The 13,996-nt window shown below is 37.2% G+C and overlaps 1 protein-coding gene across 1 annotated transcript in view; it reads right to left on the bottom strand.

The window, feature by feature from the left end:
* Positions 1-13,996, bottom strand: part of LOC150098248 (protein FAM219A) — a 137,198-nt gene that overhangs the window by 15,864 nt on the left and 107,338 nt on the right. Inside the window, exon 4 of the mRNA XM_090406287.1 lies at positions 6,875-6,955. Within this exon, the coding sequence (XP_090262413.1) occupies positions 6,875-6,955 (81 nt within the window). The remainder of the gene's footprint in view (positions 1-6,874; positions 6,956-13,996) is intronic.

Below are 13,996 nucleotides of genomic sequence, written 5' to 3'. Positions count from 1 at the left end.
TATCCCATGCACTACAAAAATCCTTACCCTACAGTGTTTTATGCCATGGTACAGATTTAAGCTTCTTACTAAGCAGATCATAATCACCTGCCCTTGTAGTTTCACAAATACCTCTTCTTGATAGAATATTCTTCATGATTTACAATTTCCCAAGACAAGACAAAACCTCATGGTCACTTTCACCAATTGGAGGCAATGATGATAACTTGGTTATGAATAGCTCTTCTGATCCTATGACCAGTCCCAATACTCTCCCACCCCTAGTCCCCTCCATCATATGCTGCCTTAAGTAATTATTTCTCAGCAGGTGTATAAATTCTATTTCCTTTCTGCTATGTGATCTTCCTTCCTTCCTTCCCTGTTTATATCTCCACAGTTGAAGTTCCCAATAATAATCACTTGACCTGTACTCATTGTACTAATGTGGCGATGCATGATCATCCGTGGAACTCCCTCACTATAGCAACAACCAGGTGTATATTTTGTCTTACTGGCCTTAATCTCGAACCAGATTGCCTCAAATGAACAGTCACCCTCCCACCTGTCTCCTATTCTTTTATTTAGTTGCACTTCATCTGCTATCATCAGCAGTACTCCTCTCCCCCATCCTATCTTCTCTATCTTCCCTGAAAATACTAAACACATTCAATCATTGTAACTACATTATCTGCTGTTAGCCAATTCTTAATACAAAAGAATTCAATTCTCACTGCCTATAACTTTTGGCAAGGTTGCATTAACCAATGCCAAAAACTCATCCCTCTTGTTCCTGGTACTTCTGGCATTAGTATATAGGAGTGGTGTTCAACCTTTTTTACTACGCGAGCTACTTTTCTATAAAAAGTTATTTGCTGATCTACTCTCTTATATAGATCACGTTTCCCCAACCTAATATCTGATTATGCACAAATAAACAACTAAAAAAAAATACACAACTAAAAACTTTGTGTATTCAAAAATTTATTCATCACTTTTAATTATTTTAATACAACAACAAAAAAAAAAAATATATTGGAATAAAATATTTATTTATTTCTCTATTTTGGAAAACCAAAGTTAGAAAAAACAACAGATTGATTACAAACTCACAAGTTAGAGGAAATGCTGGTTCGTTAAAAAAAAAAGAAAAGTTAAAGTGAAATTTGGCATTGTTTGGACCTTGCAATATTTTCATAGTCAAGTTGATATAATGAAGTGGCCAATCGCAGACAATCATCCAAATGATCATAATAAATTTAGTTTAATCCTTTATCCAGTGTGAGCAAACAAAGTTTGTGCCTGAGAATATCTTCAGGACTGGGGTAAGATAGTATAACACCGGGCAACTCGTAGCAAAGGTGGACCAAGCTAACATCATTCCTATCCCAGTATCTCCCATAATGCAAAACACATCTCCTTGCGGATATGTATCATGTTATGCATTAAGGGAAGGGCCACTACCCTGACTAGTTTCGAAATTTATTGAGGTCTCTTCAGTGGGAGCCAGGCCCAGAAGTAGAGAACCATCTTTTATCACCCAATTGTGGATAAATATCTCCTTTTTCATCAAGAAAAAATTTTACATCGTTAATTAATACAAGAGATCTTTCTAAAAATTGACTTCTGCTGAGCCAGCAAACATTATTGTACAATAAAAGTTCCCTATCATCATCTGCCTGTAATTTAAATAACCGCTGTTGCAGGTCTTTTCCTCGAACAGAATTTATAATTTTAAATGTAATATCCAAAACATCTTTTGTGTTTAATCTTTTACTACACAGTACTTGTTGGTGAATAACACAGTGGTATGTTAAAAAATCTGGATATTTGTCATAGTTTTTATATCATGAAATGAAGCCTGATTGATTACCTATCATTGCAGGAGCATCATCAGTAGTAATAGACACAAGTTTAAAAAGCGAAAGTTTGTGTTGTTTCACAAATTCATCAAATGCCGAAAAAATGTCTTCTCCCCTAGTCCTTCCCAATAATGGTATAATTTTCAAAAGTTCTTCTTTACTTAATAATCTTGAAATACCATGCGAATAAATACCATTAACTGAGCAATATCAGTGAAGTCGTTTGATTCATCAAACTGTAATGAAAACGCAACACACTGGTGAATGTCTGACATTAACCTGGCCTGGAAACTTTTCTCCGGCAATTGGAACTCTTCCTTTCGGCAATTTGAAACCTTGTCAGTGGCCTAGAAGTAATCTCTCTCTAGTGACGTCTCGAACTGAGAAGCTCCTTTCTGGAAGCGGGAAACTCCTCTCTCAAGCAACATTGATCCGGGCAGTCTCTCAGACAGCGACTCTAGACTGGGCGGCCTCCTCTCTGACAGCAATTCTGGAACCGGGACCCCTTCTGCTTGCTTCAGTCCCTTTTTATTAGGCCTCCTCTGAGACCCTGCATAAAGTTTGGCAACCCCCAAAGAATCGGTATAAGTCTTTCATCTTAAGTTTCAAGTTCGGCACCTTTTGTTCTCCTCCATTTTCTTTTGATTGTAAGTTGCTGGCCATCAGAAAGTTGTTTGAACTCTTTCTGACTGACTTCGGAAATGTTTACACTTAGAGCCTGCAAGCCTTTCTCATACATACATGTTTCAATAACAATCTTTTTAATGCAGTCATATACAGCTTCGGCGACAAAAACATTGCCTTTGTTTTTAACACTCTAACATATTCTTATTAAAGCAGTATATACAGTTAGCTTCAAAAGAGTTATTTACAAAAACATCTAATATAAACTATACCGAGTATAACATGTAGGATATGTTTTGCATGAAGAATTGCTTTGCTGCAAGATGGGTGCTGTACTTGCTCACAGTAGATCAAAAACGCATTTGCATGAAAATCTCTGAACAGTGTTTGGAGCGTTTTAACAAGAAAAAAATTGATTTTGTGCATCGATTTATTATTATGGATGAGACTTGGTTTCACCATTACACAGCAGTCAAAACAGTGGACAAAAGCTGGTTGTTCAGTGCCAAAGAAGACAAAGTCGGTTCCATCAGCAGGAAAGGTCATGGCATCGGTGTTTAGGGATGCTGCATTTTGTTTATTAATTATCTTGAAGAGGGTAAAACAATAACTGGGGAATAATATTCGGATCTTTTAACCAGACTAGACGAAAAAATTCGTGAGAAAAGACCCAGGTTGCAGAAGAAAAGAAAATCATCTTTTATCAGGACAATGCACCTACCCACAAAAGTGTTTTGGAAAATGGAAAATTAAGGGATCTGTACTATGAATTGTTGGAACATCCACCCTATTCCCCAGATTTGGCTCCTTCTGACTTCTATCTCTTCCAAAAACTAAAACTGTTCCTTGCTAGTCAGCGTTTTTCTTCAAATCAAGAGGTGATTGCAGCTGTAGAGAGGTATTTTGCAGATCTTACTAAGAATGACTACAGGGATAGGATAATGGTGCTGGAGCATCGCTGGAATAAATGTATTAGTGTTAAGGGAGATTATGTTGAAAAATAAAAATAATTTTAAAATTATAAATTAGTTTTTTCGTTGTTAGGCCGAGAACTTTTCAGGCCACCCTCATATGTACTTGAAAGAGAGATTTTTACCTGCAACAATAATGTAGACGTATTCTCAACAAACTACCGTACTAATTTTGTCTTCTATTTATTTTTTTAAAAAATTATAAACAGGGAGTTAATTTTCTCTATGGTCATTTGCACGTGGACAGTCTCTCCTCCTCAAATTTCTTAACCAATGAACAAGTTCCCAGAGCTACATTCTTTCACCTGTCCTCTTTCTCCTATAAAATAAATGACATGTTCTGACTAATATCCAATGCTATTCATAACTTGCTAACAGTATACTGTATTCCTTCTCCCATTCATTTGAGAAACCTACTATACTCAAACATTCAAGGCTTCAAGATATTTTACAACCAGTGCCTGAAACACTCTTCTCTGTCTTATTCTTCAATGAGATGAGGACAACTTAATTAACTTTAATGCTAGAAAAGATTTTTCTGCATATTTAGATCTCTCCCCTTGAATTGACATCTACCTCTAGCTTTTTCTTGTACAAACATCATATGCATGGCTCCTTCAACCAAAAAAATTTCATATCTTTTCTACTCAAATCATTACTTCTCCTGCTCAGTACTCATTTTATAAAATTCTCAAATCCATCCAAACATAGAACTGTTCTTGTATTTTGGAATGTGCACCAAAAACTTTCCTAAAATTTCTTGAAGAAGGTAAAAGTTTAGCTAATGAATGATGCGTCTATCAGAGATTCACCCCAACATCAGTCAACTGTAGACCTACCAAACTTGGTGTTCATTATTCCTCACCAAGTGTTATCCCAGTGATTACAAAAAGAACATCAAAAGGCCCATGCTCTTAATTCCTGTTTATACATGATACAATGTGCTTTGTTCCGATAAACTCTCATGTTGGATTGATATATAAAAATAAATACAAAAACAGTAATAAAATGCCAGCAGAGTGTGTAATCCAATAATATAAAATTTTGAGTATAATAATTTGTAATTAGCTGATCATTTTAAATTGGGACCACAGAGTCTTAGGAATGCCTGCTTCTCCTCCTCTTTCATTCCATCAACCTATATCCACCAAATCAGCCTTTCACATACAGCATTCCCAAGGACAACAACATTAAGCTAGCAAAGAACATCAGTAGGTTCCTTCTCTGTTAATCCCTACATATACAAGGTGCTAATGCAACAGGTTGTGTAATCTCTTAAGTGAGACTGATATAAAGAAAAAATAAAATAAAAATATAAAAACATTAATAAAAGGCTAGTCATCCTGCTCGGAATGAGTCACAAAACATCACCAGCATGGAGGTGCTCATTCTGCATTCCACTCAATATTCATGTCCACTTTCCAAGTCTTTGTTCAACAAAAGACAGATGATGAAGGAAAAAATTCAAGTTGCCACAGTTGGCTTGCATCAAGAACACCACCTACATACTTAGTCTATGCTGAAACATGAAATAATGTAAAATAACCATCTGCAAATTCAAATCTGATTTTATAAAAATAAATTGTGGAAAACCTGTCCCCTGTCCAAATGAAAGCTGTCATACCATCCAGGCTCTTACACAGGCCAAAAGACAATGCATTGGATCACTTGTGCTTCCACCTCTCATCCTAGCATCAATCTTCTCCTACATATCTTACATGGATAACCAAGGCAAACTGCCTGATACCACATGAATTTAAAAAAAAATTACAAGATAATAATCAGGACCCTGCATAAAAATGATATAATAATATTTCCCTTAAAGGGAATAACTAGAGGCCATCAGATCTATTTAAGTTTGGGCAGTAGAAAGGCCTCACAGCTCTCCTTATGTAACCACTTTATAAGGAATCTACTTTTATCTAAAAATTTAGTTTTCTTCCAAAAGTCATCAATAGTTAACTTCTTCACTACCTAGATGCCTACCAATTAACCAGTGTTAATCGGTGACCACCATTATGAAATTCTGCCGATCTCGAACCACAGCACCTTCTAGCTAGATTACCTACCACTTCCCATGTGTTCATGGAAATGTTTGAAGGAAATGTTAGAGTGACATGCTGTCACTCTAACATTTCCAGAGCATTTAACTTTGTCTGGCTTTGAGGTTCAGTAAACTGCCATTTTTCAAGTCTACCTGTCAACCTCTGGATGGCCAGCTTTCTTTCAGGTCATTCACTACATTTTATGGCTCCCTTGTCACCAATACAGGAGTGCTTCAGAGCCCTGTTCTATCACCTACCGTCTTTCTTCTATGCATAAATACTCTCCATTACCACTAATCCTATTCATAGCTTTGCTGACAACAGCACACTCCATTCATCCTTCTCATTTAACAAATCCTGCAGTACTTCAACAATTCATGCTTCAAGATCATCTTATACCTTAAACACTGATCTCCGTGCCAATTCAATGGGACAAGGATAATTTGGTCACCTTCAATACCATTAAAATGCAGCCTTGCCTTTTCTCCTGCAAAAGGGATCTAAGCTCACCTATTATTAGTCCAGTACACAAATCACCAGTCCGGATCACCTCCCCCAACATATATACAATTAAGAAAATAACACTCCATGTTTCGATCTCTATATCAAGGTCTTCAGTCATCATCAGAAAAACAAACATATTCATATGTACGTTTTCCTGATAAACATGAACGTGTTCATAAGCATATTTCATTCGTATGTTTAATATGTATGTTTTCCTTATGATGAATGTGTTCATGTGTAAGTTTCCCTGGTGCTGTAAATTGATACAGAGGTCGAAAAGTCAAGTGTTATTTTCTTAATTGTAAGTAAAGTAATTGCTCTAACACATGAGTTTTCGTCTCCATAAATTCTGCACAATGAATGCTGACCACTGCGTAACCATGAAAGAAAGAATAATCCATCAATAGCTTCCACAGCCTCTAAAAATCTAAACTTACAATTTTCAAATCCCATCACTGAACAGCCTTCCTCATGAAGTTTTCTCCACCAACTACAACTTCCAAACTCTTTGAATAAAATGTTAACATAATGCTTCTTTTATAAACCCTCATCTGTACCTATGAACGTGCTATAAGTTTAAATTGGGATTTTCAGATCTTCTCATGTGTGGGATTGATTTTGCAAAAAAAAAAGTAGCTAACCTGCTATTTTCTTATTCCTTGGCTTATTTTTTACATATGAGAAGAAGCTTGTTAACACTCATTTGCATGTTGGTTTTTATGTATTGCAATTATTTAGGGTCTGGGAATCACAATTTTATAACCTTTTCTGTAGGACTGAAAAAAAAAAAAAAAGAAGTAAGAGGTAACCCAACAATCACATATACATGCATAAAAATGTCTATAACTTTTTTTAGCCATATACCTATGAAACAAGTTTCTCTCTCTCTTACCTGTCACTCTCCCACGAAACTAATGGATGCTCATCTGCTTTAGTAACAACTGGTGCAAGAGGTTTCTTAGGCACTTTCAATCTGAAATGTCAAATTAATAAATTAATTCAGAAAAACGTAGTGTGTGTGTGTGTATATATATCTACTCTATACTATAAAATGATAAGCTGAAATTGGAAATGGATGTAGGCTGTAACGGTTTTGTGTCAAGTTATTTGAAACGTTTTGAAACTCAGGGGCTACCCTGGTGTCGAGTCTTCAAAATTCAAGTCATCGGAATTCAAGGAGAACCGGCCTACCAGTCCGGAACACGGGGGGCATCAGGGGGTGGTGCTCCCTAGTGTGTGTGTATATATATATATATATATATATATATATATGATCATCATTATTTCATTACAGAAGACAATTTTAGGTAACAACAATTAACTATCTTACAACAAAAGTTTGTAGGTTAATTCTAAGAGGAAAGAGAATTAAAACAGATTTCATTAAATTCCAATCAAGAAACCAGTAATTTCTGGGAAATAATCACTTAATGACAATTTGGCATAGATGATTGTTTCATATTCTGGTCACAAACTAGAAAATAAGTGGCTGGATATCACGTGAATTACTGTACTATAAAGTATTAATGCTAAGTTGTCAATATCATAATATTAGGATAATGACAAATTTTTAAATGAAACACAAAAATTTTATTATTGTAACAGCTGTTATAATTGATGCGTCTCATAATCTACAGGTATCCCTCGATTAATATGGTTAATTAATCCCTCGATGTTACGAGTATATCAAAATCGCGTTAATCAAATCTAATAATCAATGGTAAAAATTACAGTTCGTCCCTGATCGATTACTGTATTAATAACTTGTTTTATATGGTACTCTTTTAGGAAAGATAAAAAATTAATGCAAAGTAAATGTTTAATAAATAGTTGTACCTACATTATTTGCTGCAATTTTTTTTTATCAAAAGAAGTTATCAAGAGTCGTTTGAACAATTTTAGTTTTTTTTCTTATCAGCATAAATTCTACGATAAAAGCAAAATGACTCTCCAGACCTCAGCAAACAAGCAATAAAACATAAAGAAAAAACACTGCAAATATAATACATGATGGTACAAATTAAGTGAATATTGAATCAACATTACTTCATAGCCGAATATAGAAACTACAAGAGTTTCGTGCCGAATATATAGAAACTAAAAATATCGACTGATGCAAGCATAAGCAACCTTATGAGCAATTTGTAGTAAAGGTGGAGTAAGCTCCAGATCACTTTCCTTAGTATTTTGCATAATGTAAAGCACATCTCCTAGAGGACATGTATGATAAATAAGTCTTTGGCTCTCTATTTCAATAATACATGATGGTCTATTTATTTTCAGTTACAATCTAGAAATTATTGAACAAAGAATATAATAAAAAAAAAAAAAAAAAAACACCATACTATATTGACATCGGAGGTCACGGTTATCTTTCAGATATAATTTACTGTCAAATATCACAGACCTTTACATAACATATGCTAAACCAAACTGACAGCAAAAAACAGTGCGGAATATCACTCGTAACATATGAATGCACAGCTACTCATGACCTCCAAGCTATACACTGAATTGTGTAAGAATATTTATATTAAACATTTTGCATATATATATCTGTCAGATCAGCTGCGGGCTCCACAGGGTTAAAGGTGCGTTAATCAAAACTCTTGCCATGTATATCGAGGTATTGCCGCAATTAATTTTGCCGCGTTAATCAAATCCCGTGTTAAGCAAGGGATACCTGTATATCTATATAGATTTATTTAATACCACAAAATCCAATTTATTGGAGGGAGGGGAAGCTAGAATTAAATAATTTATTATTTTTATTTTAAAATTTGTGATTTTTTTCCCCTCTTATGACTATCATAAATTGTGTACTTTTTATAATAAAAGTGATAAGGCCAGTCTACATAAACATCTGTCGAATATATATATATATATATATATATATATGGGCAAAACTTCTTCTTCTGCAGCTTCTCCCACTTAAGTGGGGTCACTGTTGATGATGAGTCTCCTCCACATCCTCCTGTCTTGGGCTGTCACCACATTCAAGTTCTTCATCCTCAATTCCTCTTCTACCAGCTCCCTCCATCTCTTCTTTGGCTGCCCAAGCTTCCTCCTTCCTTGCACATCCATCTGCATGACCCTTCTTCCCATATATTCGTCCTCCCTCCTCATCACATGACCAAACCATCTCAACCTTGCCTCCTATATCTTCGCTCCTAAGTTCGTAACTTTCACTGTTCCCCTCGCATAGTCATTTCTCAGATGATCCTTTCTGGTCACACTGCACATCCACCTAAGCATTCTCATCTCTGCTACTTCCATCCTGCTGATGTTATTTTTCCTTAGGGGCCACAGTTTCTATAGCATACGTCATAGCTGGCCTCACTACTGTCCTATAGATTTTGCCTTTCAGATTGATTAGCATCCTCTTATTGCATAACACTCCAGCCATCTCCCTCCAGTTCCTCCAACCCGCTTGTATCCTGCATCCCACTTATTTTTCAGCTCCTCCATCTTCTTCTACTGTTGAACCTAAGTATCTAAAGTCCCTCACCTTCCTGATGACATTTCCTTCCAGCTCCAGATCTGTCTCCTGGCCACCGCCCACTGTGCAACACATATACTCTGTCTTACTTCTGCTCAGTCTCATACCTCTCTCTTCCAGTACTTTTCTCTATCTTTCCAGTTTAGTTCCCGCTTCTTCTCTTGAATCTGCACACAGCAAGATGTCATCTGCATACAACATTGTCCAGGGCGCATCTTCTCTCACCTCCTCCGTAACCACCTCCATCACAATGTTAAACAGACTTAATGCTGACCCTTGATGCAAGCCAACTGTTACTTGAAAACTTTCTGTCAGTCTCAGACAGGTCCAAACACTTGTCTTCACATTTCTATACATCTCCCACACCAACCTGACATATTTCTCCGGAACCTTCTTCTCCCTCAGACACCTCCAGACTTCTAGCCTTGACACTCTATCATATGCTTTCTCCAGATCAATAAATGCCAGATGTAGCTCCTGTTGTTTCTCTCGAAACTTTTCCATCATCTGCCATAACCCAAAGATAACATCTGTTGTTGATCTACCAGGCATGAAGCCAAATTGTTCCTTTGCAATCTCCACCTCCTTCCTCAATCTTCCATCAAGAACCCTTTCTAGGATTTTCATTGTGTGGGACATCAACTTTATTCCTCTGTAATTTTTAGTCTTGTGCATCCCCTTTACCTTTGCAGATGGGGACAAGAGTACTCTCCCTCCATTCCTCGAGTATATTTTCCTGTTGGCAAACTTTCATGAACAGGTCCCACAGCAGGTCAATTCCCTCTTCCCCCAGTGCCTTCCATGCCTCCACTAGAATCCTGTCGGGGCCCACCAATTTTCCATTCCTCATCCTCTTCATGGTCTCCATCACTTCCACTCCTGATGTTCTGCACCATCCCCTCAGAAGGCTGCCCATCTTCTCTGTGAGTCCTTGCATTTTCCTCATTCAAAAGTCCCTCAAAGTATATTCTCCATCTGTTTCTTATGTCCACATCCCTCCATAATACTCTTCCTTCAGCATCTTTGATCTGCCTCACATGTAAGATGTCCTTTGCTGCTTTATTTCTACATTTCGCTAGTTGGCAAATTTTTCTCTGTCCTTCCTTTGTTTCTAATTGATCATACAGATCTTGATATGCCATGGCCTTCGCCTGTGACACAACTCTCTTGGCATTTTGCTTTCTCTCTCTGTCCTCTTCCACTCTTGACTCATCCCACTTCTGCTTTGCCTTCCTCTTAGCTGCCACTGCCACTTGTACATCATTATTCCACCACCAACCCCCCTTCTGCTCTCTAATCTTTCCAGATGTCTCACCAAGCACCTCGATTGCACAGCTCAGGATTACTTTTGAATTATGTTTCCACCAATCTTGTACACTTTCCAGTCCATCCGAAATCCTAACACCCTCTCCCTGAAACGATTCCTCACACTCTCTTCTTTTAAGCGAAACCACTTAATTGTCTTCATCCCATGGCTTCCAGAGGTTCTTATCTTCGATCTTATTTTAAAGTCTGCGCACAGCAGTCGGTGTTGCTGTGCCACTTGATCTGTTGGAATTACTTTACAATTTGTCACAACCTTAAGATGTTTCTTCTAGTCAAAATGTAGTCAATTTGTGAACTGTTGTTACCACTCCTAAATGTTATCAAATGTTCTTCCCTCTTGTAGAAAAACGAGTTCACAATTACCAGATCAAAAGCTACTGCAAAGTCCACAATCCTCTCTCCTTCCTGGTTCATCATTTCCACTCCGTGGCCACAACGCACCCTTTGACAGTCTCTATTCTGTCTCCCTATGTGTCTGTTCAAGTCTCCTCCGACAATCACCATCTTGTTTTTTTCCGGTTCCCCTCATTTCTTCATCTAACACGTTCCAGAATTCATCTTTCTCCTATGCTGTACAGCCAACTTGCAGGGCATATACACATAATACGACCACCTGCTCTTCTCCAAGACCCAAGTTAATTCGCATGATCCTGTCATTCCTTCTACCCACTTCCAGTACTTCGCCCTTCATTCTGCCACACACCACAATTCCTACACCATTTCTTCCCTCGTTATTCGCTCCAGAGTAGAACAATTTATATCCATCTCCCAGTTCCTTTGCCTTTCTCCCCTTCCACTTTATCTCCTGCACACATAAAATGTCCAACTTCCTCATCATGTCTGCCACCTCTCTTCTCCTTCCAGTCATGCTTCCAACATTCAGTGTTCCCACTTGCAACATGCTCTCCACCTGCTGGGCTCGCTTCTTTAACCGCACCCGCCCTTGATGTGGTAGCCCTCATCCACTTCTTGCAGCTGTAGGGAGATGTGGCTGTGCATTGCTTAAGGGGGTACGCCCTAGCCCTTATATCATTTTCTCTTTGACTCATATCATAGCTAGAGTTGGCAGTGAAGTTTTACAACCGGATGCCCTTCCTGACATCAACCCTCGCCATTTATCAGAGCTTGGGACCGGCACCTATTGGGGCTAGCTTGCCTCCTTCAGTGGCTGCATAAGACGAAATGACTTAGCAAGATAGGAAAGATTCACCCCTAGCCCTCGAATACTCTAATGGCATCAGGGGGAAGGAGCAAGAAGAGGAGAAAGAAGCAAAGAAAGAAGTGGAAAAACTGAAATGAATAATTAAAAACTGAAAAAGATAAAAAATTATAAAAATTAAAGTGAAATGGATTTTTTGTATTAATATTTCTAATTTTTGAAATGGTTTTATCTTTATTGAGAAACATACACATACAAACATACAAAGAGAAAAAGATTTTTTAAAAATTAAAAAAATAATTTAAAAAAAAACATTATTCATTTTAGAAATATCAAAATGCATAAGTTGAGTCAAGTCCAGAAATTCAAATGTATTGATCCTGTGTAGTCATGTGTAGGGTGTGAAGTGTGATTAAAGAACTTTCCTGACCAAGTGGGAATTCATGAATGATTATGAACTTATAGCACATTTAGTATACCATGGATGGAATAAGATAATCTGGAATCCCTGTTCTAGAAATCAACCAGAACTTTTTCAAGCCACTTCAGGCCTCCAATAAGCCTATAGGTTTGGGAGGAATGAAATCCTGGGAAACTCATCACAGTGGGACTGAATTCCACGGTTTGTTAAGTTGGACAGCAAAAACTATCCACTTGGCCCACAAGGTCAACAATATCTAGAAAAGTCAGGCTTTATTATTTTCTTTTTCTATGGTTAACTGGATTCTCAAACTAGAGAGCATGAGAATGGCAAACCTACCTGGCTAAGGTATACTGATGATGTGTTCTCTATTTGGCCACATGGCTCAGGCACATTAGACTACTCTCTCCTCTACCTCAACAACCAGCAGTCCAGAATCAAGTTAACCATAGAAAAGGGAAATAATAATAGCCTGCCTTTTCTACATACTTTAATCACACTTTCCAATGTACCCTTCTTTCCTTCTCAGTTTGCAGAAAACCCACCCACACAGGTAGATGCATACATAAACTTTCTGATCAATCCCCTCTTTGAACACTATACTGTTATCAAAACCTTATCAGCAGAGCCTCCACAACCTCTGTTCCACCAAGGCTTCCCTTTCAGCTGAGCTCTCCTTTATTCGCCAGACCTTCCTGTCTGATGGTTACAATACTAAAAAGATTAACAAATTGGTTATCCTTTCTTCTCCTCACATCCCTCTCTACAATGCTATTACTACTCTCTATATCTGGGGCACCACAGAAAAAATAGCCAGAACTCTAAAAAATATAATTTCTGTACTTAATTCAAACCTCATCTGAAGCTGGATGCTCTTATCCACTCTTCTAAGGATACACTCTCTCCCCTCTCTGTTCCAGTTGTTTACAAGGTTCCCCGTTCTTACAAATTAGGTTATTATGGTCAAACTAGGAGAATTATCAACATATGCCTAGAAGAACACAAGAAATACATTTGCCACCATAACTATGGTGTCTAGTCTAGCTGACCATGCTTTGGATACCTTGTACAGAATCAAATTGAAAAAAAAAATACAAAAAATACCATGCTTCACAGCAACAAATATAAACTTGAAACACTTTTCCTAGAATCAGCAACAGATTTGTTCTATTCTTAAGTGGTCTTTGTAAAAGACAAAATATAGAATTCAATAACTTCTATTTTATTGCTTCTCTATATTGTATTCATTCTATTAAACCTAATAATGAGTTTCAACCAGCACATAAGCCTAAACACTACTGTTTTCTCTCTCATTTCCTGATGTTTATAGAGTTCTTGTGCTTGCATGTTGGCTTATTATGGACAGACAGGAAGATCAGCCACCATCCACATGGAAGTACAAAAAAAATATATCTGCAATTAGGATTATGGACAAGCAGATCATGCTTTGGATATTACAAAATCAAACTGGAAAAACACACTATGCTACACTGCAGCAAGTTTAGAAGTGAAAGACTACTTTTTTAGAATCTGTAGCTGCCCTTAAAAAAATCAGCCTAATCTGAATAAACATGGATGCATTAAACTTCCCAAAAGATGGGAAACATTC

The sequence above is a fragment of the Typopeltis vanoorti genome, chromosome 16 (assembly GCF_054136105.1).
Source record: "Typopeltis vanoorti isolate ZY-2024b chromosome 16, IOZ_Tvanoo_1.0, whole genome shotgun sequence".
Lineage (NCBI taxonomy): Eukaryota > Metazoa > Arthropoda > Arachnida > Uropygi > Thelyphonidae > Typopeltis > Typopeltis vanoorti.
Note: the sequence above shows the minus strand (reverse complement) of the source record. Positions and strands in the feature narration are given on the sequence as shown.